General features: G+C 44.9%; 2 protein-coding genes across 4 annotated transcripts in view; both read right to left on the bottom strand.

Annotated features, from left to right (window-relative positions):
- Positions 1–27,044, bottom strand: part of SLC35F4 (solute carrier family 35 member F4) — a 135,032-nt gene that overhangs the window by 38,795 nt on the left and 69,193 nt on the right. Inside the window, exon 1 of one of the 3 annotated variants that reach the window (XM_054066759.1) lies at positions 59–134. The exons of the other annotated variants lie outside the window; for them this stretch is intronic. Within the exon in view, the coding sequence (XP_053922734.1) occupies positions 59–134 (76 nt within the window). Of the gene's footprint in view, positions 1–58; positions 135–27,044 lie in introns of those variants that run through there. 3 annotated transcript variants of the gene reach the window in all.
- CEP170B (centrosomal protein 170B) overlaps positions 1–27,044 on the bottom strand; it is a 258,688-nt gene that overhangs the window by 211,009 nt on the left and 20,635 nt on the right. The window lies entirely within an intron of this gene.

Raw genomic sequence — 27,044 nt, 5'->3', positions numbered from 1 at the left:
GCATGCAAAGTAAATCCCCGCCAGGGGTTAGATAGAGAGGAAAAAAAAAAGCATTTACCGTCTGGCACAGGCGCATTTAATTCAGAAACATTGTAAGACAGTAATGGTGCTACTCTTGCCGAATGTTTCTTCATCCTTTGAAATTGCTCTCCTACTCATACGCTCACTCCGTCTTTAGTCTGCATCGCTTTTGGTCCCAAGTACTATAGTAAACACTCGGCTATGGCTGGATGTTGTTCTGGAGATGCTGCAGTAGGCTATGAGTACTGATTTGCTGTTTCCCTGGGAAACCATTTGCAACACATTCAAACAATGCTTGACCTCTGCTAACACTTTTCTTTCATTCAATTGTTAAGCGCAGCAGATAAAATATAAATATATTAGCTATCGTGCTTTGTAAACTTGAAAGCGCGGCAGCCCCGATGCATGAAAGCAAGGATTTCATCAAATATCTACGCTGCATTAGCAAAGCAGATAGGAGATCTCTCAGACAACTGCAAGGGAATTATGCAATGCAATTTTCTGCTTCCTTACACTGTGACAATATATGGATGATTACAGTAATTATTTTAAATAAACTTTGAATAATGTAACTGCTACAGAGCCACTGAATCAGGAACGCCTTGGGCAAAAGAGCCAGTAACATGCCGCTCTGTATCCAATAACGAAGCAATGGTATTGCAGGAGCCTCTTCTCCTTTTAATGCCCTACAAAAACTGTCACAACTAGGAGATATATATAGGCAATAGTTGGTCTACATTTCTTCCTCACTTTCCTTGAGGCAGCTAAGACATTTTGGGTTCTCATTCTCCAACATCTTCTCTCTTCTACTCCCTTTTTGTTATTATTTACATCATTGGAAGTTCATAGAATCATAAAGGTCGTAAAATAGCTCTAAGATCCATCAAGTCTAACTGTCAGCTCAACACCACTGTGCCAAATAAACCATGTCCCAAAGTGCCACATTTACATGCTTTTCGGACACACAACTTCCCTGGGCAGCCTGTTCCAATGTTTCGCCTCTCTTTCAGTAAAGAAGTTTGGTTTTTTTTAATATCCAGTCTAAACTCCCCCTGGTGCAACCTGAGGCCATATTCTTTTGTCCTATCATTTGTTACCTGGGAGAAGAGACCAACACCTACCTCACTACAACAGGTAATTCAACAGAGGTAATTCAACAGAGCTTTCCCTCAGCCTCATCTTCACTTGGAGCAATGAGAAAATTTCATTGAGCAAACCAGTGACTGCTCGTACAATTTTTGGAACTCTCGGAAAACCCATCCACTTGTGCAACTCAGCACGGTGCTGGGAACTTTCTTTGCCAGGAGGTGGCTACCAACACCTCTCAAGAGCCTTGGCTTCAGAGCTCTTCACCAAGAGAACTAATATCAAGTCTCATCCAAGAATTTGTAGGTGGGAAGATTTACCATCACTATTCAAGGTATTTGCTATAGGGACCATGGGAAATAAAAAGAAAAAGGACCGAAAGGCAGCTTAGCTCTACCAGAATCTGCTAGCAAAGCTGCTCAATTTTTAAGGCCCCATTTACCTAAAGTCTTGTGTCTTTGATAGCAACTGAGAGGGCAAGTTCTTGCCCTCCACTGCCTACTATATCACCAAAGAGGAAGAAGTTATCAGCTGTAAGAAAGGCCATAAAGCAATCTGAAAAGGATCAAGAGTCACTAACCTAGAATGTCATGTGTTGGGCTTCCTAAAGCAGCCTGCTGGGATCTCACATGTTTGTCAGAGTAAGAGTACTGTGCTTGGGTGATGTGTGCATGGACTGCTCCATTCACCCACCTACAGGGAGCCAGGACACAGGAGGAGCAGATGCAAGGAAGCAGAGTCCCAGGCGGATCATCCTCCAGATGCAACCACAGAAGAGCCTGGCACATGCGGAGAACTGAACTCTCGTATCCTAATGGAAAAGATAGCTGCGGCTCTGCTGTACCCAGAGGGGTAGGAAGTGCTTCTTGGGTCTTTGAGGCAACCAAGCCAGCAGCGCAGGACATTATCTTAAACACATGATCTTGCCCTGCACACCCCTCTAACGCTGCTCTCCTATTCCTCTTTGGGGGACACAGTGGCCTTTACTATTTGAGTGCAGTTACACAGTAAGGAAGAGACAGTGGTTAACACTGTGAAAAGGATGGACAAAGTACCTCATTACTCCTTCTTCTGAGGCCACCCCATCCAGTGTCAGGTGCCTGGGACACACTATGGAAGAAGTATTGGAAAAAGAAATGTTTTCAGCTGCCTGATTTTCCACCCAGAGCGACCTTTCCTTGAAGACTTGGAGCTCTCCTTTAGGATCCTCCGTGACTGAAATGGCTCTCCACCATGAGGGTTTTTTTCCAAAGCATCACATTGCATCGCATAAAGCTAACCAGCTTTTATTGCTTATCTGCATGCAGAGGATTTCCAGCACTGTGTAACAACCACTGTTTCAAAGAAAATTATCTTTCCAATTTGCAGAAGGAATTTCATTCTCCCCTCCAAAATGCTGAGAGACTTTATGATAGAGTAATCACCAGTCAAGTAATTGCTGGCTCCACAATCACAAGGCTATCTATTAATACATGTCTAGTCCTTGAGCATTTATATAATATAAACAACGTAATAATATAACACAGAGATTGTTTTTAGAAAACCATTTCTGCAAATAGGAGCTTATAATGGAATCATTAATGAACCTTAACAATGGTGAGGATAAAACGCATGAGACAATGTCAAGCGGTTCGAGACATTTCTTTCAGACAATTTCAACATTAATGGCAGAACGTGATTGCATCTAAAAGTTGCTGCTTTTTTTTTTTTTCCAAAGGAAAATCAGCCATCGATTTCACAGTAAATCAGAGCCATATTCTAATCCACAAAGCGCTCTCTCGCGTGTCTGCCTCAGCAACCTCCACTTCGTACAACAGTTACAAGAGAAACGGAGCAGATAGAAAACTGTTTTAAAAATATGTGTGATTAGTACCTTTAACTCCCATCAAAGATTGCAGCTTGAAAGGCATCAGCTTCTCTGGCTACACAAGCAAGAGCTTTGGCCATCTGTTTCTGCTCCTACTATGAATAGCTGATTGCATTTCTGTACGAGATGCTATTCATGTAGGTCCTCTGATCCTAGGTACTCTGTCTCCACTCTAAGTGTGCCGAAGAAAAGATTAAAATAATAGGGATTAGAAGTGAGAGAAACAAGTCCTTCTCTCCGGAGGTACACCAGACACAAACCCATCCACAAGTGGAATGTGATGTCCAAATTTACCAGGATGGCATGACAGTTACTCCACGTGAAATCCATGGTTCTGTGCTACCTTACTCACCTCAAATTCACGCAGGGCACCACAGTGGGAAAAGATAGGGTTCTCCTCCCAAAATTCAACAGGAACCTGGTTTCCAGGTACCTTTAAGACACATCTTTATATGTTAAGGTTTTCTTCTTTGCAGGGAGCAAAAGCTGGAGATTTGGCTGGCAGATTCCCTGACCATGAGCCGTAACCTTCAGCCACTGCCGAGCACGCTGGCTCGCCTGTCTATATTTAACAAAACTCAGTATAATGATATAACATACTATATCCAATGCTCCACATAATCAATCTATATATCCAATTACTTTCACTCAGGGAGCCTCTGTGTGTCAGCGAAACACACAGTGTGCATTCAAGTAATGTAAAGTATACAGCGTGTAACCATAGAGTGTAAATGACAACCTGGGCTGCAGGCTGGGAACCTCCACAGTGGTTCCTAGTTCAGGCAAACGCTGGTAAGACATTGACCGAGGCCCTGGAGACAAAGTATACAGACCCTTGCATTGGTTTTATTGTAGAAGACAGTCATTGAATGAGGGACCTCTCAGGAGAGATTCGTCATCCCCAGCCAAGAGTCCCAGCAGTCAAAGGCTCCTGAGTTGCATCCAGATCACTTCCCACTGTCCTCTTTGCGCAGGCATTGTGCATACTGCCTGCGGCAGTCTCTGTCCCTCTGCTCGCTAAATATCAATCCAGACTAGAGCACGGGGAAGCTGTGAGTTTGCTGACTCACTAACCAGACAGCAAACCAGTGCTGGAAGCAGATGCAGAATTAGGGAGTGCTGAATCACAGCCACTTACGATTACTCCATACTCGCAGCAGAAAGGGGGCTGGTGACATCAGAATATTCCCTGTCCTCTTGGCGCACGACATCTCTGTTTATAGCAGTCAGCCATACATATTTAAGGGACCTACCACAAAAGTAAAAGCTATTCACTCTCCTTCACCAAAGTTGCAACCTACATCGAAAGCTGTAGCTGAACTCTGGGCAACGACAGGTTTATCTCCAGCATCAGCCCCACACAAATCAATGTTTGCTTGCAACAAACTCTGCTCAAGCCACGGATGTAATCAGTTTCTGCTGACAAAACTGGCAAGACAGAGTAAAATCATTTGGCAGTTTATCTTGTAGTACGATATAAAGGATAAGGTCTCCGCAAAAGACATTACACTATCTCGCATCACCACTATGTTATGGTGTCCAAGCTACGTCAGGTGCAGTTGGGGGAGCTTATTTTCTCCTACGGGAGACAATTAATAAAGAAAATTAAAATATTAATATAATCGCAATAGGGAGTGACAGAATATCTGATTCAGAGAAGATGATAAGCATACTACAGCCCCAGGGAAACGGAATTGTATCAGCTAAAGGAAAATAGCTGCACAAATACATGAAACACTGCATTTACACACTGATAATGGAATTCATCTCACTTGACTTCAGACATCGAAGTCTGAACTAGCTACAGCAAAATCCCCTTAAGCTTATTGGTGGGAAACTGGTAACTCAAGAAGACAGCTTGCCTGGTTTCTCTTAGATGTCTATTGTAAATCAAGATTACTAACTCTCTGAAGGCACTCAACGGCTATGACAGTGGGAGGTGACTTGCTCACACCCGACCCCCTGGCTTGGTCCCACCACTAGACACCCGAGTTAGGGCAGATGCTCCCAATGGGAAACGCTTCATGTGAACCCCTGGTAAAGGCATGAAAGGACTTACTTTGACTGTAATTGATTTTGGAATAGTGTTCAGATGAAAACTGTAGGCTTTGTTTTGAACACCACTACTTACAAGATCTGTATGGATTCCACACTGCACAGATCCCTGCAGCCGACAGGTCAGTCCACTCCTGATCACTAGACTGTAAGACTCCCATAAACATGACTTTTATCATCTCTTCCAGGCTAAGCGTGTGTTTTAAAATGACAAGCTGAAAGGCCATTATCAAGTTCATTTTATCCTGTTGGAATATAAATTAGATGCAAGATGCAGAAGAGATAAACAGTCAAACTGAGATCAAAACAGATGTATCCTTCAGAAAGGAGTTTTATGCAGAGTGAAGTCAAGGCTTTGTTTTGAACTTTTACCTTGCTTCTAGCAAAACCAGGAGCATCCAGCAAACGTTACTCGATTCAAACAGCAAACTCACTCCAAAACAACATCCAAGACTCACAGAAATAAAAAACCCTACGTCTCACTGCTGTGTCAAGTCATGCCATATGGATTTTAAAGCATCAAATACTGAATTCTTTACTGTGTCATAACACTCACTGTTTTAAACATTGCTGGATACCCCTGCTCAACAACCCAGAACACCAACTCTGTTCTGCTAAGCATGCCATTAACATCTACCAGGGAGCTTGGGGTCCTTCAGCCCCACCAGTGAGGGCTCACGCATCATGTAGGAGTGGACACGACTGCACACGCTTTTTCGCTCTGTGCTGTCTGCAGGAGTCACAGCTGTTTCTGCACACATCCAGTGGCTACACGAGCAAACACATAACTTCACCACAGAGATATGGACATTACAATCATTCCCTGAGTGTAAATTAAGCAATATTCAAAAGCCAGCTGATGGACACCGGACTCATAAACCCAGAGGAGATGCAGGGTTGCACAGTTCAGGGCAGCCCCAACTCAAGAGTATTTCATAGAATCACAGAATCATAGAATGGTTCAGGTTAGAAGGAACCTTAAACATAATCCAGTTCCACCCCCCTGCCATGTGCAGGGACATGTCCCATTGGATCAGGTTGCTCCAAGCCCCATCTAACCTGGCCTTGAGCACCTCCAGGGATGGGGCAGCTGCCACTGCTCTGTGCAACCTGTGCCAGTGCCTCACTAACCTCACAGGAAAACATTTCTTCCTAATCTCTCATCTAAATCTCTCTTCTTTCAGCTTAAAACTGTTCCCCCTTGTCCTATCCCTGCTCTCCCTCATAAAGAGCCCCTCCCCAGCTTTCCTGTAGACCCCTGTAAGTACTGGAAGGTTGCTGAGGTCTCCCAGGAGCCTTCTCTTCTCCAGGCTAAACAATCCCAACTCTCTCAGCCTGTCCTTGGATGGGAGGTGCTTGTTTAAAGCAATTGTGCTCTCCAGCGCCTCACTGATGGTATAAAAACCAGCACATCAGCAATGGTGAGTTCCTGCTTACTTTCTCCAGAACTTCTGTCCAAAGAGCTGGAGCCAGGTGAGCAATTCAGCAACGTCATTTCATCCTACGAGCTGCCGGTTCCAGCCATCACTTGGCTTGTGGCAGAAAGATAGCCTTAACTCTGACCTGGCTAATAACCAGGTATGATTTGTTTGAGAATATCCATATTGAAGGCACACTAAAGTCTCATGTGATTTACTAAATGAGGCAGAAATCAAACTTTATCCGGATTTTCTGGTATTCTGCAGATATCTTGAAGCAGGGTACCCATTGCCTGCTAAAACCTCACCTAATAACTGCAAGAAATACCTATTAAATCTGAAAAGATTTTAATTCCCTTGGGCACCGAATGTTTATATACTAATTTCTAGTTCATGTTAACATGGGTTGCTGTTTCCAGTAAATCAGCCCAGCCATCCACTCTTTAATACCCACTCTGTTTTCCTAACAGAAAAATGCAACGTGATCTATTTTCAGGCTTCCCAAGCAGGCAAGTTCCAGAAAGGAGATTAATGCCATCAGCTGAGCGTCTACTCAAAGATTATGATGATACAAAGATTTGCAGGAGTAGTCAAGTATCATCCGGGATGGGAAAGCTCCCTGCTGCCCTAAGCAAAAGCCTTTCCAGTCCTCTTTGTCCCACCAGACCTCAAAGAGCTGCTGCTAACCTGCAAACTGCTTGACTTGCTGCTGGTCCCACACCGCTGTGGAACCCTATCAAAAACACACGAATCACTCACAGCCAGTTGTGTCTTGGCTACCAGAGGCCAGATCCTGCCTACACCTGAGCAGCTCCAAACAGTTGTGATGCTACCAAGTGGGTAAGATGCTACACGTCACCGCAATAGTATGTTGCTTACCAACAAACCTGAAGTCTCTGATGCTTCCCCCATGCACTCAGCTGATTTCGAAGTACTAACATCTTCTATTGTGGTGCTTTTAGAAAGCTTTTCATTTGCGAGTGTTTTCGAGCCTCCCCTAGGAAGCACAGGGATTAAAAATTCCTGTTAAAATAAACCTCAGGTCATCCTTAATCATGCGACCTCTGAAACAGACCACCCACCTACAACGACCACGTGATACACACTAACATTTCCAGAGCTGGCAATGCAGCTTCTTAGGATTTGGTTGCACCATGAAAATATCTTGTAGAGAGAAATACTCATATTCTAATGCAATTAAAGATATGAATTGTGGGCATAGAGAGTTGTTTTTCAATTTTAGTAAAAGTCTTTCAGCGTTTCACAGGAATAGCAAATATATCAACTTAGATCCATCCTATATATAAGAAACAGAACATGGATTTCAGGTTGTCAAAAATATTAGAAGTTACTGCCAACATTAGAAATGCACTGATATTAACAGAAAAAGCAGAAAAAAGCAGAAAAAAAAAGCTGTCCAACAGAAATCCAAAAAGGATTCAAGAACAACTTTATTTCAGCTGCAAAGTGTACACAGTATTACTGTCCCCAGAGCCTCTGCCAGGCTGAATGGATCCTGCTGTCCTGAACCAACAAGACATGTTTCGTACTCTGTCATAAACTTCAGCTTATGGGCTTTACCAACAGCCAGGCATGGTGAAGAGCAAGAACCTCATGGGAAAGACACGGACAACTCATCTTGGCACGTAAAGACCTCATTTGAGAATCCAGACTCCCTACAGCACAGCCTACCTGCTCGAGGTGGTGGGATCTGCTCATGTAAGAAGCACTGCAGGCAAAATAAGCCTACAAGATCATGCCACGAGCTTCTGGGTAACCTTCAACTACTCAGAGTCTGGGCAACCCCAAAAAGTTTCCTGATTTTCAAACTTTTCCCAAGTTGAAGAAATTGCAAGAAAGGTTCCTCCTTCAGCCTGGCCACTCCGAAACCCACTAGAATTAAAACACAGCACAAGTAGCTAACCGACACACAGCATGTTCAACAACAAAGAATAAATCTGGTTTCAATTTCAAATATCCTATTCAGACTTTCCAGTCAGAATAATAAAATTAGGCATCCCAACACTTAAGACTGTTTGTTTCCCAAGGAAAACAGCTTAGATGTAATTGCACGTCAGATAATTTTTTGACTGCACAATGCTTTATTAACAGAGCTGCCACAAGTGAAATAAGCTGTCTCCATGTTCTGGTTCTGCAATTATGAATTGCCTCTTCTTTACCGCAAGTGAGCATTTGATTTGAGAAAACTTCCAATTTGTGTTTGTCATCGTGACTGTAGAGCACGTCGGTGAGACACTAAATCACTTCTCATATTTGCTGTCTTCTGGGCAGCCAGCAGTTAATTAGATGGCTTAGAGCCTTTTTCAATACCGTAATCAGAACAGCAGGGCAGGCTAGAACTGCTCGGCTGACTAGACCCAAAACGCAGACAGCAGTGGGTTCCTCTCTAGGCAGGTTCTGAGGTAGGAGCACGAGCTTGCGCCACCCAGCACTACAACCCCTGCCACCCCAGATGGCACCACAAAGTTCCTTGGATGAAGAAACGTAACCAATTTTTAGGACAAATTACAGCATAAGATAGAATCATAGAACCATTAAGGCTGGAAAAGATCATCAAGTCCAACTGTCAGCCCAACACCACTACTAAACCTGTCACCAAGCACCACATCCACACACTTTCTGAGTACCCCCAAGGATGGTGACTCCACCGCTTCCCTGGGCAGCTTCTTCCAATGCTTCACCACTCTTTCATTAAGGAATTTTTTCCTACCATCTAATTGAAACCTCCCCTGGTGCAACTTGAGGTTACTTCCTCTCCTCCTGTCACTTGATACCTGGGAGAAGAGTTTGAGAGAGAGAATGCTTGTTGTCACCTTAGTGGCGCTGCATCGCATTTCACATCAGAATTCACAGAGCTTTTGAAGACCTGAAGCTTCCGAAAAGATCTGAAAAAAAACTAGAGTGATCAGAGGTCTAAAAACTCCACAGCCTGTGCATAAAGATGGAAAGAACTGGGGCCAAACAACTTCAAGAAGACAGACAGGAGACAGACAGTCATCTTCATGTAAAGGTTCCTGCACAAAAGAAAGGATTAAATACGCATGGCTGCGCTGACAAGGCCAGAAGCAAGAGACTTCAGTGGCATTTATGGAAAGTTCAGTGGGACAGCAGGCCAACTGCTAAACAAGGAGAACCATAAACCACTAAATGAGATGATACGAGGTAGAAAATCCCCATTGCAGGAGGGATTTCAGATCGGGCTGTCTGCATGGATGAAGTGGAGTTCGCTGCTTCAGAGCATGAGGGCAGAGTAGACCCACTTTCTATCACAGAATGATTGAGATAAATGATTTTACTTCCCAATGAAGAACAAATCTCCAGAAATATCTCAGAAATACCAGTCCTTCAGTGTAACTATGTTTGGGTGCTTAAGTCCTCTTGGAAGCAAAGGCCTCGGATCTCATTTACCTTGTCCCATTCATTCACTCAACCTATATTCGCCAAGCAATACTGAGTTAACAATAAAAAGCAGCTAATAATAAAAATAAGGTATTATTAGCTGAGTTAATAATAAAAACTAGGATGAAGGAAACATACTGTGAGCTTAGAATGGGTGTCAGAAGTAGGATGCTCTGCAGAATTCCCAAATAAGCATCCTATCACTGCATCCAAATCATTGCACGTGATGTTATCCAACCGGTACACCCCAGGCAACTCAGGACCATTGTAAAGGACAGGCATGAAGTGTTAGAAAAGCAAGCCTGCTGCCAGCAAGTATTGCTTATTATCTGGGCTTCTGTGCTATCTTTGCAAAGAATTTAGATCTCTAAATGTCAAAATAGCTTGACACTTACTGGCACCACACACTGCATTTTAGAAGGCTCCCAAGGCTGATGTGAAGCCTTGTGAAAGTCTCTTACAGCAGAGCATCAAGGCTTGACAGGGAAAGAACCTGATCAAACCCATCTGTGTCCTAGCCTGGCTTCAGAAGCTGACGTTGAACACACAGTATTGTAGGTTTTAAAGGAGAACAAACTGACAAGTCCTGATTCAACGGGGGATTCTGGTGTAGGTCCTACAGTAAAATTAATTTCCAGTAGCTCGGATTATTAATCATAAAATCTTCCACCCATTGGTTTCTGCTGTTTTATTTTAAAGCATTTTTACTTTCCATTTTAAGTGCCATTCTGATGATCGAGTGGCTTTGCTTCTGCAAAATTCAAATCACAGAATAGAATCGTAGTATAGTCAGGGTTGGAAGGGACCTTAAAGATCATCTAGTTCCAACCCTCCTGCCATGGGCAGGGACAGCTACTTTTATTTACTGTTGCTACAGCTACTTACAGTTACTTTTATTTACTGTAGATGAAATAACAATCCAAAATCTCAGCTGCTGCCGCCTTACTCCACCACAGCCAGTGCTTGGAGTGTGTTCAGTAACTGTGGGGAGACCTCATCACAGACTACAGCTTCCTCAAAAGAGGAGAAGGAGTAGCAGGTGCCGATCTCCTCTCTCTGGTCACCAATGATAGGACCGAAGGGAATGGCAGGAAGATGTGCCAGGGAGGGTTAAGTTGGATATCAAGAAAAGGCTCTTCTCCCAGAGGGTGGTGGAGCACTGGAACAGCTGCCCAGGGAAGCAGGCATGACATCAAGCCTGACAATATTCCAGAAGCCTTTGAACAACGCCCTCAGACACACAGTGTGAACGTTGGGGCTGTCACGCGCAGGGACAGGAGTTGGGCTCAATGATCCTTGTGTGTCCCTTCCAATTCGGGACGTTCTATGATTCTAAAGGCTCAGTACAAAGCATCTTCCAGCACCTGCAAGCTCCTCTGAAGTCAGTGATCTCTGAGGAGTGTTGAAGTCCACTGGCACTCAGCAGCAGGGGCACCATGGAAGATGCTCATGTATACCTGGTCCAGCCGTAGAGAGACCCCATGTGAGTTTAACTCCCTCTCTTTCTTCCCCCAGAATTTGGGTCCACACTTCAAAAAAAAAAACTAACCAAAATAAAATCAGATGACAAATTCAGCTAGTACTAGTCTGAAAAATAACTAGCGCTGATGCTCAAGAGAATTCTTTTGAATAGTGGCAGCTTTTTGAATTTTCTTGCAGGTAGTCTCTAAAAATTCTTTATTTAAAAAAAACCCACAAAATCCTTGTACTATGAAAATTAAAAATTTTTATATTTAGAAATCTCCAACCTTCTGTGAGCGCTTCTTGTCTAATCTTCATATAACCCTCCCTAATACCTTTCAGTGTAAATCTCCGCTACGTGCAACATCTTATTAGCAAGACAATGAAGATAACACAAGAGAAGTCTGCTGAGCAGCATTAGGGGATTAAGGAAGGATTAAACAGTAATGACACAAAGGAAATGTCGAAGCTGTGTTCACCATAATTAGTTTGGTTGCTAATGCTCTCCCTGGGTTAGTTACTCAAGTCCCTGGACTGTCCTGTGGGACTGTGCTCACTGTGACAAGTAGTGGCCGGACCCAGCCATCATCTCATGACTGTGGTCAGTTCTCCAATGTAAGAAGAGGAATATGGGCTCTGTTCTTTACCTATAAGAAAAGGTGAGTGCATATGCACCAAAAAAAAACGTTACTGAAACAGGTTCTTCCTTGAGAGATCAGCTTTTCATTTCTTTAGGATAGTGATACCTTTAGTTTTACGGTTACCTGGAGGGTCTCTTCCCCAGAGAAGTTATAGGCAGCCCCATGCATAATGAATCTCTTTCAGAGGTACCGACAGCTCACCTTCCCCACGTGCACCCACACACCCCACCACAGCGACATGTCCTGCGTCCCAGCCCCATGCAAACTCACTTTACTTAACGGAAATAGGAGTTATTTTTATGACTTATCTCCCTCAGGTCCTCACTTCACTTTCACAACCAACCAGTGGCTCAAAACGAAGTGGTTCAAAGTGAAACTGTTCCAATCAAGGGTACCGCAGAGATTTCTGCTGCCTTCCAGTTTCCAGGGAAGAGATACCCCTGTTTTCACCAGCTCCCCACGCAAAGCTTTGTAGGAGCTGAGATCCAGCCAAGCGGGGCCAGCAGCCATCCACAGACTTGATCTGCTCTTTACTTGAAAGACCAGTGTTCTCTCTCCTTTAAAAATCAGCCCTTAATCTGAAATAAATTCTTAATACTTAAACTCAAGCCTATTTACTGCAACAGAGCATCGTATTGATCTGGCGTTGGTTTAACTTGTCAGAGGTAAATCAGAGCCTGCAGCAGGATTCTATTAAGTTATTGGAGAGACCGTCTCCTGGTTAGAGAACACGCTGCGCTATCAGCACTGTCCCCAAAACAATTAACGTGCACCCAAGCATCCTCTTATGTCCTCTGCTGGCTCACGGCATTTTCAAGCCCAAGATAACCCTCTGCTTACCGTAACTGAGTTAGTCCAGGGTAGGAACTTCTGGGATTAGTCAGAGCAGGTCAAGCGTGTAGTCCTTGAAAGACTCAGCAGAGAGGAGCACAGATTTCCACAGTCCACAGGACTCAGACCCTCATTTTCTAACACTCAGGGGCTTATTTCTAACACGGCAACATCCACGTTAAACATCTGAGGAGTGGTTGCCCAACTTTTCTAAAATCTTTCAGCACCTGCAATCCACATCAATGAAAAGATGAGAATATTTTAAAGCTTTTCTTCCCCCTCCCAATGACTCTTGCAAATATTTTGACCAGGTCGTGCGGTAAATCACGGAGTAACAACCAATTTACTGCATTCCTGAGCAGGCACCACGTTCTGCCCACTACACCAGTGTACTAAAGGTCCCCTCCCTGTCTAGGGAATAGAGGGATCATGATTAATCCTGGCTCTTAAACTTACTCTCTAAGGTTCCTGGTGCCATCTGGATCATGTAGAGGGAGGACCAGCCACACAGTGGCCTTAAAACACAGCTGGTGTGCTCAGCCTCTCAGAGTGGGTGTATTTGGTGGCACTGACAGACGCTGTAGGCTTGTCTCCCTGGCACATCCCACCAGCTCTCCTGGGCTCCAGCACAGACAGCAGCTTGGAGCTCTGCAAATTGGAACTACGGAACAAGGCTGGCCCGGCACGCTGGTGACTAAATCGATAACTTTGAGGGATTAAAAATGTAACAAGTCCAAACCCAGGCAGAGGTGAGGAAACGTGACCTTGAAAATAATTCATCCTCCTCAGCAAGAGATAAAAAGGACACAAAATTGGGGTACTTCATGGGATGCTTTGTGGCAAGCTGCCCAAGGCTCAGGCTAAAGATAAACAGATACAGGAAAGAACAAAACCCCCACTGCTAGGTGGGATGCGCTTCCCTCGGGTGTCCTGGGTATTGGGGAAGGAGTCACTCCTGAGATGCAGCAGAACCAATGCTGCCGGCTTCTCCACTGGGGACTGTTAGCAGCTGGATGTTGGAATCTAGTAGAAAGGGTCCTTTGGGAGCAGCACTCTGGAGACACTGGGAATGCAACATAACAGTGCAGAGGCCCTGGCAGAGCATACTGACTCTTCTGCTCTTACAGATGCGTTTTGACAGCAAGAGAGAACTTTGCATTAGTTTTTCATAGACGTAAAATGCCCATAGGTCTCACTCCGCAAGAGCTTAGTACAAATGCAGCTTCCTGGGAAAGCTCAGTTGGACTAAGAACCTTTTTTCCCTCTCTCCAAGAAAACTTCAAGAGTTTGGAGAAGACAAAAAAAAAGGGAAAACCAGATTTCCATGTGTCATGCCTCCCAAGCCTCTCCAGCTTGGTTTGTGCCACTGCAGCTTACCCAGCAATCCAGCTCTGCATTTGCTGTGCACACAAACTGCTCTAATGATCACAGAATCATAGAACGGTTTGGGATGGATATGACCTTAAAGATCATCCAGTTCCACCCCCCTGCCCGTGGCAGGGACACCTCCCACTAGATCAGGTTGCTCAAAGCCTCATTCAACCTGGCCTTGAACCCCTCCAGGGATGGAGCATCCACAACTTCTCTGAACAACCTGTGCCAGTGCCTCACCACCCTCAGAGGAAAATATTTCTTCCTAAGATCTCACCCGAATCTCCCTTCTTTTAGCTTAAAACTATCCCTCTTCATCCTTTCCCTGCACTGCGCGACAAAGAGCCCCTCCCCAGCTTTCCTGTAGCCTCCTTTAATACTGAAAGGCTGGTAGAAGATCTCCCCAGAGCCTTCTGTTCTCTAGGCTGAACTATCATGACGCCAATTATCCAGTGGAATTACTCTGGAGAACCATACATCCCCTCTGTTGCTCAAGCTCCATTGTAAGTGGTGCTAGCCTGACCTCTCATACCATGCTCCCACTTGAACAGCAGCTCATGGATTGCCCCACAACCGGTATTTTGAACCACTTTCACTCTGCAATACACTTTCCCTGGCCCAAGAAACCCTATTTCATGACACCTGCTCCAGCTGTTATCTCCTGGGCTTTGTAATGGAAGAAAAACTCAGCATTAACCTAACTAATTACTTTAAAAGGAGGTTGCAGAGGGTTTCATTCCACTTGTTCCTTTATCTCTCCTTTCTCTTTTAGATATATTCCTCTGCCCTCTGCTCCTTCCATTGTGGGATTCCAGGGGTTTAATGCAATTCTCTCCTGAACGCCAAAAGCAATAAAAGAAGTGCAAATGAAGAGAGACACATGTTAACCCACCCGAGACAGGGATTTTATGCCCATTAGCAGGCTGGTTTTTACAACAACATAGAGTAGTGCTCTAGCAAATGAAGTTTCAGCCTTATTTTCTCAGGCCTGTGTGCTACCGTGTGTCTATACGTGCACAGCCATACATACACACACACGTATATATTACATTTAGGGTCTGCGCTCTGTCACTGCAGCACCGTGAGACCAGCTGGCATGCAAGGACACCAGCCAACAGCCCAAGCCAGCCCTCCCCTGCCACTGCTCGAGCAATGCAGCATCTCTCCCACAAGCAGCAAGGGTAGAGTTATGTACTGGCTCATACAACCCTTCTGCCCGTTGTACAGCAAGGAACACGCGTGGGGTTCAAGCCCAGCGCGTTGAGGCAGCAGTGCCCGCCAGCCCTGGGGATTGTCTTATGCTGTCAATGCCACCCAAGTGTTGCTGGCATTAGCCTGTAGAGTGATGCTGAGCTGGGTTCCGTGATAGGCAAAAGGGAAGTTAGTTCTAACCTGATTCCCAAATGACCTCATGATGGTTTTGTCGGGGTAAGCGAGGAACCGAAAAACAAGAAAGGAACGAATGGCTAAGCATGCACTGGCGACCAGCCCTCGGGCACCACGGCCTACGTTTGTATACTGATCTTGAATCTTCATCCCCAATTCTTTTCAGAGGAGCACAGGCTACTGAGCTCTGGGCTCAGGCGCTGCCAGTCCCCGCCAGACCAAGTACCACCATGAAGGATGCAGCATGGAGTCAGCTCCGAGGCGAGGGACAGGAAGCAGCTCTGGGAAGACCGCGGGTATGGGGAAGATTGAGAAAACAGCTACTGAGATCAAGGCAAAAGGCAGGATGGAGGGCAGCAGCACAGAAGGAGAAGCAAGGAGGCAATGAGGAGGGAGGACAGCTGACTGTGAGCAAGCCTGAAGCCACAGCGATGTGGTGGCTTCAGATAGCATTCATAGGAGATAAGATAAAACTTTAGGAAGTCACATAAGTCAAATTTACCTTTAACTTCTTTTTCCTGTAATTCCTGCTTGTATAAAGTAGCTATTTAAACACTCTTCCCAAAGAGGGAATAGCTGTGGTGGGAGAAGGTATGGAAAACAGACTGAAGCAGCTGCTTTTCGCCCAGCAAAGCTGTGAAGCAGGATGCCAAGTACTCATCTGGGCATATAAACACATAGGAGGCTTTGGAGGGAGAGGTTGGAGGCTCTCGAGCCAACAAAGAAAACCTCTTTTGGATGCTCTGCATGCAAACAATTTTCTGCTTGATACTCTATCTATGTTTTGGTTTTGTAGAGCAGAGCCCCAGGTTACGTAGCTGTAGAAATGAGAAATCCAGCAACCACATCCTCTGTAGCGCTTATCATCCTCTACCTGTGCCTTCCTAACCAGAGGCTCAATTTAATTACAAAAGCTGCACTAAGCACAGCCACCAAAAACACAGTCAGAGCCCTGAAACTATTTTCCTGTTGGCAGGTGAAGCAACTATCTCTCTTGGCTGTGTCAACAAGCATCTATCAAACCAGACCCTCTTCAGTCACTCCTTCCCTTCACTGCTCCAGCTGCAGCTCCCTTTTACTCGACTCGCATGCAATCAACACTTGGGTGTTCTCCTAAAGCACAAAGCAAATAAAAAGACAAAAGCAACGTCTGTCCTCCAGTGAGATTTGGCCATTTCTCCCGCTTGCAGAGCCCCTGTTTTCCAGGCCAACTCTCCCAACTTTTCCTAGAGCAAGGAGACCCTGTAAGAAGACTTCTCAGACCAGGGATCCATCTGGCAGGTCCTGCCACTGCATGGGGAGTCTCCAGAAAAACACACACATCACCTCCCTTGATGATGATCTCCTGCATAAGCTCCTGCGAAGTAACCATGGGGTCCACATCCTTTATGGTCTTCCTGGACATTTGACAGATCTTCATAAACTAGAAAGAACTGTTTCTTTGCCCATTTCCCACTGCCTGCTTGGGTCAGCAGACCTTGTAAGCATGAAGGCTTGGGCAGGCTGCAGAGCTGGTAAGCAATACGTAGAGTCATAGAATCATTAAGGTTGGAAAAGATCTCTAAGATCATCAAGTCCAACTGCTAACCCAACACCACCATGCCTACCAAATCATGTTCTGAAGCGCCATGCTTTTTGAACCCCTCCAGGGACGGACACTCCACCACCCTCCTGGATAATCCTTTGCTCCTGAGTACACAGTGAAGCTCAAAAGAGAGGCCAAAACTTACCCAGCAGGGTCCAAAGCATCAACTCGCTCTGACTTTAACACGTGGCAGCGGCTCTGGCTGTAGGGGCACCCCAGGAGCCACAGCATGGCACAGGCATGGGCTGGCTCCCGTGCGCCCCCAACCAGGGTAATGACAGTGGTTTAGTCAGTGCGTGCCTCCACCCCACGAAAGAAAGATAACTGCTATTTTCCCCGGCAGTAACAGCTGTGTTTTGGTTGGTTTACAGTAGTACCAGCTCCCTGATACAGGAAGCATTCCATAAAATTAACTGCACCTCCTTTGCACGAGTGAAATACTGCCTGGAAACTGACCTCAAATAGCTCAATTGCTGGGGTAATGCCAGTGTTACACTCTCTTAAATTAAAACACCAGCTGCATTACACAGCAAGCGACACTCCAGCAGAGTGCCTTTTCATGAGCACAACGTCAACCTGCCATCCCTGTTTTTCACCTTCGAGTGTAAAAAATCGAAGACCAGGAAATCTACCTGTGAGCATTTCTAGTTGTGCTCATTAGTGTGATATTTTAGTGCTGTACACTCAGCTGGGTACTCTAATTCTACCTGAAGACCAACCCCAGAGCTGCCGTGATACCCACAGCTGTATTATTCCATATTCCTAAATTCCAGATCTTATTTTGTTCTAAAAAAATCTTCACTCGGTCTCTCGACTGAAATGCTGTTGTACTCCCATGAAAAATGCTTCCAGTGACTTTAAGAGAAGAGAGCTGGCACACATTAGGATAATTACACCGAGACAAAGTTCTGCGGTTAACCTCCAGCCATAACCCACAAGCAACGTTCCTGCAGCAGACCTGCAGATGAACCCATTTCTGCAATGTTTAGATCAGGGTAAGAGTTCCAGCTGTTGCCAAATGCCTACAACGACTTGTCATGAAAGCCAGAGTGAAATGATGGATGTGAATTCAAGGACTTGCAATGTTTCACTGCAAGGATGTGAGTCTATGGTCACTCTTTGAGAACCTCATATTACCCCTTACGTATAAAGGGATCTTCCTCCCCAAAATTCCCACTTCACTCTGTTGCTAGGGAAGGGACTGAGCTGGAGCAAATTTTCAACCTTTCACAGAATCATAAAATCATAGAAAGCTTTGGGTTGGAAAGGACCTCTAGAGTCCAACCCCCCTGCAGTGAAAAGGGACAACTTCAACCCTATCAGGTTGCTCAAAGCCCCATGCAACCTGGCCTTGAGTGTTTCCAGGAAAGGAGCCTCCACAACTTCCCTGGGCAACCCGTGCTAGTGCTTCACCACCCTCAGTGTAAAAAAAATCTTCCTTATATCCAGTCTAAATCTACTCTCCCTTAGTTTATAACCATTACACCTTGTCCTATCACAACAGTCCCAGCTAGAAATTCCGTCTCCAGCTTTCCTGCAGCCCCCTTTACATACTGGAAGGCTGCTATAAGGTCTCCCTGCAGCCTCCTCTTCTCTAGGCTGAACAATGTCAACTCTCTCAGTTTTTTAGTGACTTAGCCTCTACAGCAATAACACAGCGGTGGAGATCAGGCTCTTCCATCCGTGCATGGGACACAAATATAAAAGTGACCTGATTTCCAAGAGTCCTGAGCATCACAAATTCCCATTGAAATAAAGGATAACATCAAGATTCAGCACCTCGGAAAATGAGGACATGTACACTCTGAGGTGGCTAAGCATGGATTTAGAAGCGCGTTTGAAAATCTGGACTGCTAATTTTACTTTCCAACAAACTGCTTCTTATTTATAGCTCAGACTGTATCAAGTATAGCATGTAGTATCCACCCAGGAACTTGGGTGAAAGGCAAGAATGAGGACGAAAAAGCAAGAAGGCTTAAAATGCTTTAAATGAGAGAGAGGGAGGGAAGGTAGTGATTTTCTTTGAGCAGAATTACACTGGATATTTGAGAAGAGGCAGAGAGCAAAACACAGGACAGGGTATGGACCAATGGTCAAGGGGTGGTGACAGTGCTCAGAGCTACAGAACACCTGATAACACGAGCTATTCCATTATCCAGTAGGTGAGGTTGAGCCAGGGAACATGGAAATTAGATATCTACAGTTCTCCCTTTTCCCATCCACAATCAGATACCAAAAAGCATACAAAGTCCAGCAGAAATAAGTGACTTCTGTTTTTTTTCCAAAATTAGGCCTTAAAAAGGAAGGAGAATTAAATACAGATAAGTAGATATCTTCATAACACCTGAAGTCTTGCATCTGGAGCAGTCAGCTTGGAGGAGACAATGACTCTTACACCTTGGGAACTGCTCTAACTGCTACACCGCAATGCATGTATATACGCTGCTCCTCTGCCCTGGCATGACTTTGAAGCAAAGCGCTGTGCTGTGTGTCGAGCACGCTGCTGAGAGATGAGTGGGTATGTCCCTGCCTGCTCTGAAGATGCTGGTTGGCCTTGCATGAGAGACTACAGAGTACCAAGCAGTGGTGATACCTAAAAAAGGTAAGAAAAGTACACAATTTCATTGAAAAAAGCATTGACCATTCATCACGTGAAATTACAACCAGGTGTAGTTTAAAATAAATGTGGATAAATAGATAAATGAGCTATCCAAATAATATTGGATACAAATAACATTTGGATAGCTGTGTTTTGGTCTCTGCCTCTTCTCAAATACCCAGTGTAATTCTGCTCAAAGAAAATCACTACCTTCCCTCCCTCTCTCTCATTTAAAGCATTTTAAGCCTTCTTGCTTTTTCGTCCTCATTCTTGCCTTTCACCCAAATAACATTTGGATAGCAACTAATTCCCCGTACCTCACTCATGCGTTCAAAACAGCACTAGATTCAGAAACAAGCATCTCTTATCTTCTATCTCTTTTCCCCAGGGAAGAAGTTTTCCATTCTGACTCCCTCTCCAGATTATTTAGGGTTAACTAGTAGTTAAGTGACCCCAAAAGTACAAGCACAGTAGATGCCTGGTCTGTCTTTCCAGAGCCTGCTGTGCTCTGAGATCTCTTTCTCTGCCCACTCAAGTGTGTTTTTATGCCTGGGTGAACCCTGCAGTATCTCAGGAGAGTCCATAGCTCCCTCTTGTGTCACTAAACCATTGCTGGTAGTCGCACTTACGACTCTCTGGCCATCCTTTGCATCTGGACACAGCACCTCCAAGCACAAACTCATCCCACTCGCACCATAAATTCACTGGAAAACTGCAGTGCCTCCAGCTCAGGCTGCAGTCTCCTATTTTTTATGCTTCCTGCTTGCATACGGCGCTTTCCAGGCTGCAAGGTCATAGATCAATACTTCAAGGCAGTGCCAAAAGGAGCTGGAAGAGTGGATGAAATCCGCATCCCACAACGTGCTCTGGGGCAGACACTCTATCTGAATATATTTGCGGGAAGACAAGAAATAGTCTGCAGTGACATAGTGCTGTAATTCTGCACCTTGGAAAATGGATGGAGTTGAGGCTTCAAAGTACATTTGAAGCCAGTCTGGGAGAATAGCATTTCTTACATTTTTATGAGCCTAAATTATTCATTATCCCAAAGAACAGAACAATTTAAAGAAAATAATAAAATTTTAAGAGTTAGGAACAAATTCCGAGAGAAAGAAATCAAATACAGAAAGATGTCCCAGAACACCCTTATTTGAAGGGAAATGTGTTAAGCATCCTGCTTTTTTGAAGCAGAAAGCTGTCAGATTGCCTGAACACAGCTACATTAAGACAGTATATTTTCACCGGCATTCTCCCGAAGAGGCTTTTCACACACAGTCCCTTTCTATTATTCCTCTTCAGATCCAAAGGAAGTGAAGGACCAGCTGAATGGGAGCCAAGATGCATTTGTATCCGTTTTTGCCCATTTCCTCTCAGTTTTTATCACCAATTAAGTGTTACCATTATGTATTAAATGGAATTAACTTCTTGTTGAAAGACAGCAACGGACAGAAAAGAGATTTATGCGCTGTGCTGTTCTCCGCTAAGCAGCTTGACTCTGATGGATGTTACCAGATAATAGTTACCATAAAATGAACCCAAGCGAACCATGCAGGTAATGGACACTGCACGAGGAACGACTTTTCAAGGTGACACCACCACAGAACAAGTAGGGATCACCATGGCAAATACATATGAAAGAATGAGAGTGGTGAGACACCGGAACAGGTTGCCAAGGGAAGCTGTGGCTGCCCCATCCCTGGAGGTGTTCAAGGCCAGGTTGGATGTGCCTTGGGCAGCCTGAGCCAGTGGGATGTCCCTACCCATGGCAGGGGGTTTCAAGCTAAATGATCTTTAAGGTCCCTTCCAACCCAAACTATTCTATGATTTTATGAATCAGTAGCTGGCAAGCCAACGGTGGTTTTTTTCTGCCTTTGATCTCTGCTGCACGGGGAGCCATTTAGCTCTAGGATGCTCTGCCCTCAAAGGCAGTGAAGAAAGACAGATGTGCAGGGCAGGAACAGCCAATGTTGTCACTCCCATCATCCCTCTGCAAACAGCTGCCCTCACCACAGGAGGTGCTCTGAGGCACGTCACTGGGGCAGCCACAAGCGGAAGGACAAATCGCCTCCTCACACACCAGATGAAGCTAGGACACCAGGTCTGCAGCAGGGTCACCAAGCCTCCACGTGGATCAATGGTCTGGCGGACAGACCCTCTGGTGGGTCCCCACAAGGCTTCCAACAGAGAGATTGGCTGGGATGGCAGGGCAGGGTGTGTGGTAGGAGCATGGGTGGAAGCAACTTAGAATCATAGAATCCATTAAGGTTGGAAAAGACCTCTAAGACCATCCAGTTCAACTGTCAGTTCAACGCCACTGTGCCTACTAAACCATGTGCTGAAGTGCCACCTCTACATGTTTTTTTAGCACCTCTGGGGACGGTGACTTCCCAGGGTAGCCTTTTGTACCAACGCTGCACCACTCTTTCATTAAAGAAATTTATCAACTTGAGGCCATTTCCTCTTGTCCTATCTTTCGTTACTTGGGAGAAGAGACCAACACCCACCTCACTGCAGTCTCCCTTCAGTTCATTTGCTGATGTCCCATTGAGCTTATCCCCCCCATTACCTTCAGCATGGCTGTGGTCTCCTTTCTGTGTCTTCTTTATTGCCTTTCTACTGCCATCTAATCCTCCCCTTCACTCTAACCCACGAGACATCTCCCAGCCACTCTGTCCAGCCAGAATAACCCAGACTAGCCACTCATTCAGGCACAAGTCCTGACTGGCAACTGACAGTTGGCCTCAAACACCTCACACCAACTGGGGAGAGATGCCACCAAAGTACATCCTGCTCAAACCTCCTCCAGGACAGACCCTACACGGGGCTCAAGGACCCTAGCAGCTATAAGGGAGACAGAGGACATAAACACAGGGCACAGGCACCTAACCCATCTAAGCCTCACCGCTGAGATAGGGACCTTCCAACGGGAGATTTGAATCCATGGGAAACAACTTTTGGGTTCATCTCCTGCCTTCATGCAGACAAGTCTCTTCTTCATTCTTCCCTTTGTGCAGAGACGAGCCAGTCTCTAGCTGAACATAATAACTTTACTAATGAGGCTACACTTTCAACTGATATTAAGTGACTATTTTGTTCCATCCTCTAGAAGCTCTTCTCAAACAGGGATTATTCTTGCCAACTCTTCATTACCATAAGCTGTTTGTTATAGTTCTGGATCATTTAGAAATTTCATCCTATTTCCAGGGGTTTATCATCTTCCAAAATTGTTCCTTTTCAAGCCAATATTTCTCACATTGGCATTCAGCCTGAAGGTGAATTTCCTTAAAGAGCCTAAGTATAAGCTGTATTTTCCTTATGATAATCAGCATACGTAGCGGCACAATCTTCTGATAGCATATTTAATCCAAACCTGTGCTTTTTTGTTTTGCCCTAAGAGGTAACTTACCTATCACAGAAGACAGGTGTGTTTTATTGGTGAAATCAAGACCTTGAATTGTACAACATCCAGAGATGGAGATGTATCTCCCTCCACGTATCTCTCTATTTCACCCCTATGCAGCAGCACAACAGAAACAAAGGGATGCACGCTCAGGATAATACTACAAAACGGGAAACCACGGTTACTCCTCCAGTAAAGCTAGAGATGACTTCTAGTCATACAAAATTTTACCTTTAAACTGTACCTTCCTGGGAATTTTCTGGCTACGTGTGTGGCATTTTCTGTCACTGCCTTTAAAATGCAGAACCATGAAAGGAGACGAGTGTAATCAGGGAGAGACAACTACAATTTGTTCTGAGAATCTTAACTGAATTCCCCAATTTTACTGCAATTAAAATCTTAAATTGACTTAGAGGGAGGTCGAGTTTTCTCTTATTTTAAGGCAAGCTTTTGACTTTACCAGAATCTCAGGAGGGTAGGTAATTATTTACCTCTTATTTCCCTTTAGGAAATTTTAAAGGGTGTTTTTTATTTTACTTTCTTTGCATAGTGCTTAAGTCTCAGCAAGAGAACTGCTCTAAACCGATAGCTTCTGTTAATTATTCACACAACATGCTAAAATTCTCTTGAGTACTTAGCTGACATTAAAAATTAAAACATAAGTTTAGTCAGTTCCAGGTTTAGGACTTTTCACTGGTCACTTGGTCACTAAAAGTGCAGTGTGGAAATCGCCTGGCTCTGAGGTCATATATAGATGCAAATGGTGTGATCCAGAGCGTGTGACACCAGATTTGCACCTAAAGGTTAGGGCACCAACATAACTCTCCTAGACTAGCTTCCCTGAAGGCTGAGAGCCAGCCTTGCGGAAATATTTAGTGTAACCATAGAATCATAGAGTAGTTTGGGCTGGAAGGGACCTTAAAGGTCATCTACTTTCAACTCCTCTGCCATGGGCCGGGACACCTCCCACTGGATCAGGTTGCTCCAAGCCCCATCCAACCTGGCCTTGAACACCTCCAGGGATGGGGCAGCCACAGCTTCCCTGGGCAACCTGGGCCAGTGCCTCACTGCTCTCATCATAAAGTTCAACCTCATGTCTAAAGTTCCTCCTTATGTCTAGAGCAAATCTATGTGGCAGTTAAATTTGGACCACTGAGCATGGATGTTTGGCCAAAACTCTAAAGTAAACGAGTATAATATCCCTAACATGAAATTTCTCAATAGCGATACTGGTTTGGCAGACACCACATTTCATGCTTCAAGAATCAAACTCAGCTGTTACAAATCACCGTAAAAGCGATCTGAGAGACATTTTACCTCGCCTCTCCTTTCTGTCAGCTCTCCAAGACACACCCAGCAGTCGCCACCACCACTGAGAGGGTATGGAGCTAAATGTCTCAGCAGCTGAAGCCCCCACACGACTCTTCTCTCCTATAAGCTTACTGCACTCAGAACCAGACCAAGCCTGTAAGAAGCACTACGGGCGATGTCCACAGTATTAATTTTATGCAATTGCCAGGGGGGAAAAAAAAAAGTATTCTTCAAAGTCACAGATTTTGATCAAAATGACACCTCCAAAGGCCAATCAATCTATTTTTCCAGCACAGCGAAGCATCCACTCAGCCTTGCAGGAGGAGGATGTGTGCTGGACCTGCTACCTAAACCCTCCGGCAAAACTCCACAATCTGCTTGAGAGATTCGCTGCCCTAAACAGATAACATAACTCTGCCTAAATGAAGTTTAAACCTGTTACTTCTCATCCATTTCCCAGGGCCCACCACAACTAATGCAGGTTAACCACATCAGTCTGGAAGAGTCTCAAGCTCTTCGAGCTTTGTTGTCTGCTCCAACTTCTTGCCATTCTCTGAGCTACTGAGCTCATCAGATTAGAGCTCTGGTAATTCTCTCATTCACGGCTAAAGGCAGGAAATAGCTGTTCCTGTGGCAGCAGCAAGTGAGAGATTTTCAGCTGCACTGCCAGTAGCATTGAAACAGTTGCGAGCAATGGTCACACTGTGGGTTTTGAGGGCAAAATCCAGGAGGGAAACTGCTATCCTTACATAAACAAATAAGCTATTAAACTTGACAAATGTAGCTCAGCTCATTCCAAAAGGTATTTCCTCCTAAATTAATTGATGAGCAAGGGACACATACTGTCTAAGGTTTACACAGCTCAAAGATGGATTTTCCCACACAGAAGACAGGCCTGCAGGCAGTGGTTACTCTGCTATGGTTAGAAATAGGGAGAATCATTAGTATCTGAAGGGTTGTGAGGTTTCTCAGTGATTCTTTTTGCCATCTGTGCTCATTTTTGCTCAATTGTGAAAGGCATGGGGCAGTAAGGGAGGTGGTAAGACTGGCCAAACATCTCCAATCAGCTCCACTGAAGTGGTCTGCAGGAAGGGCAATGAAGCTACACCACTGTCTCCCCCAGGACTGTCCCACGCAGGGCAGCTCTCACCATTCCCCTGAGGCATCCTCTCTTGTTGGCCACAGAGGAAGACGGGTTCCTCTTGATGATGCCATCAGGATCAAGTTTTGAAGGAAAGCTGTCCTCACTCGTGTCTGTGTGTCTGGTTAAAAGCATAAAGACTTCCCTTTTCATGGGCAGCCAGCTCCTGGAGACAACACATTTCAATGCCAGCACAATTCTCACAAAGCTGTCAGACTACCCTAAAACACTCTGACATCCCCCTCCCCAACCCATCCAAATCTATGTGTGTTTAGCAAATAAATCCCACGAGGCAACGCGACTTCCCATTTGACTTCTTCAAGGAAAACATCAAAGTGCTGCTCTCTGCTCATTACCGGAGGGTGGTGCTTCACTCTGCCTTTCATCGTTCCAGTTCCAAGGGACCTCGTAGTGCAGCTAACACAGATACCTGATTATGGAAAGACTCCATCTGATGGCAGTCAGCATCAGAGAGCTCGCCTGCACGGCACAGATTGAGCTGAACTCAGCTGTTCAAGGCACTGCCTGCTTCTCTCTCCACTTAGGAAACAAGATCTCTGGATAGTAAATGGTTTAAACCACTCATTGTTGTCTTAAGCACAGACACTCAGATAATCATGTTACATATATTAAGTATCTGTTGTAAGCAGCCTACATGAGACCTTATGTCTGTGTGTGAATTGGGATGATTTAGCAGGTAGATGAGTACATGCTATTTATCTGCTTCATACGACTGTGGGAAAATATCAAACAACTGTTAATAATTCCTGGGAACTGCTCTGAGATCCACCGGCTGAGAAAGTCAGAAAAACAGTCCAGTATCAAAACAGCTCAGTTCCTTGGGAAGGAATTGCACGTTGGTAGGTTTATGGAGATCAAGTTATCAATAAAGTTATAAAGCATCACAGATCTGTTCATTGAAAATACACCTCCTGAATGATGTCAATCACATTCACCAATCAGCCCAAGTATGCACTGGCCAACTGTTTACCACTGCTGTAAAGGATCATAACAGAAGCCAGCATGAACAGTTTCTTCTTGATTTTGCCAGCATTTGGGAAACCAAGTTTTGTATCATTTTCCCTCCAGTTTTCCAGAGGACGAAGCACTGGTGATTGTAAGCCCCCTAAAAGCCATCTCATCTGGCAGTCCAGACCTCCACTCCAGGGACCTGACTCAAAAGCCTTTCAGCTTCTGGATTCATTTCAAGGTGAGGCTGGATGAGGCTTTGAGCAACCTGATCCACTGGAAAGTGTTCCTGTCCATAGCAGCAGGCCTGGAACTGGATGATCTTTAAGGAACCTTCCATTCTATGATTTGCCTCCCTTATCTCCACGCAAAGTGAGCGTCAGGACTGTATGAAGTGGTGCAAGGTTAGGAAAGCATGATGATTCACATGTTTTTTGAGCAGGTATCGCAAACAGAAGCTACCAGAGTATAGAGGGTGAGGC

This window comes from Cuculus canorus, chromosome 5 (genome assembly GCF_017976375.1).
Source record: "Cuculus canorus isolate bCucCan1 chromosome 5, bCucCan1.pri, whole genome shotgun sequence".
Classification (NCBI taxonomy): domain Eukaryota; kingdom Metazoa; phylum Chordata; class Aves; order Cuculiformes; family Cuculidae; genus Cuculus; species Cuculus canorus.
The sequence above is the reverse complement of the archived record's forward strand: the minus strand, read 5'-3'. Positions and strand labels throughout refer to the sequence as shown.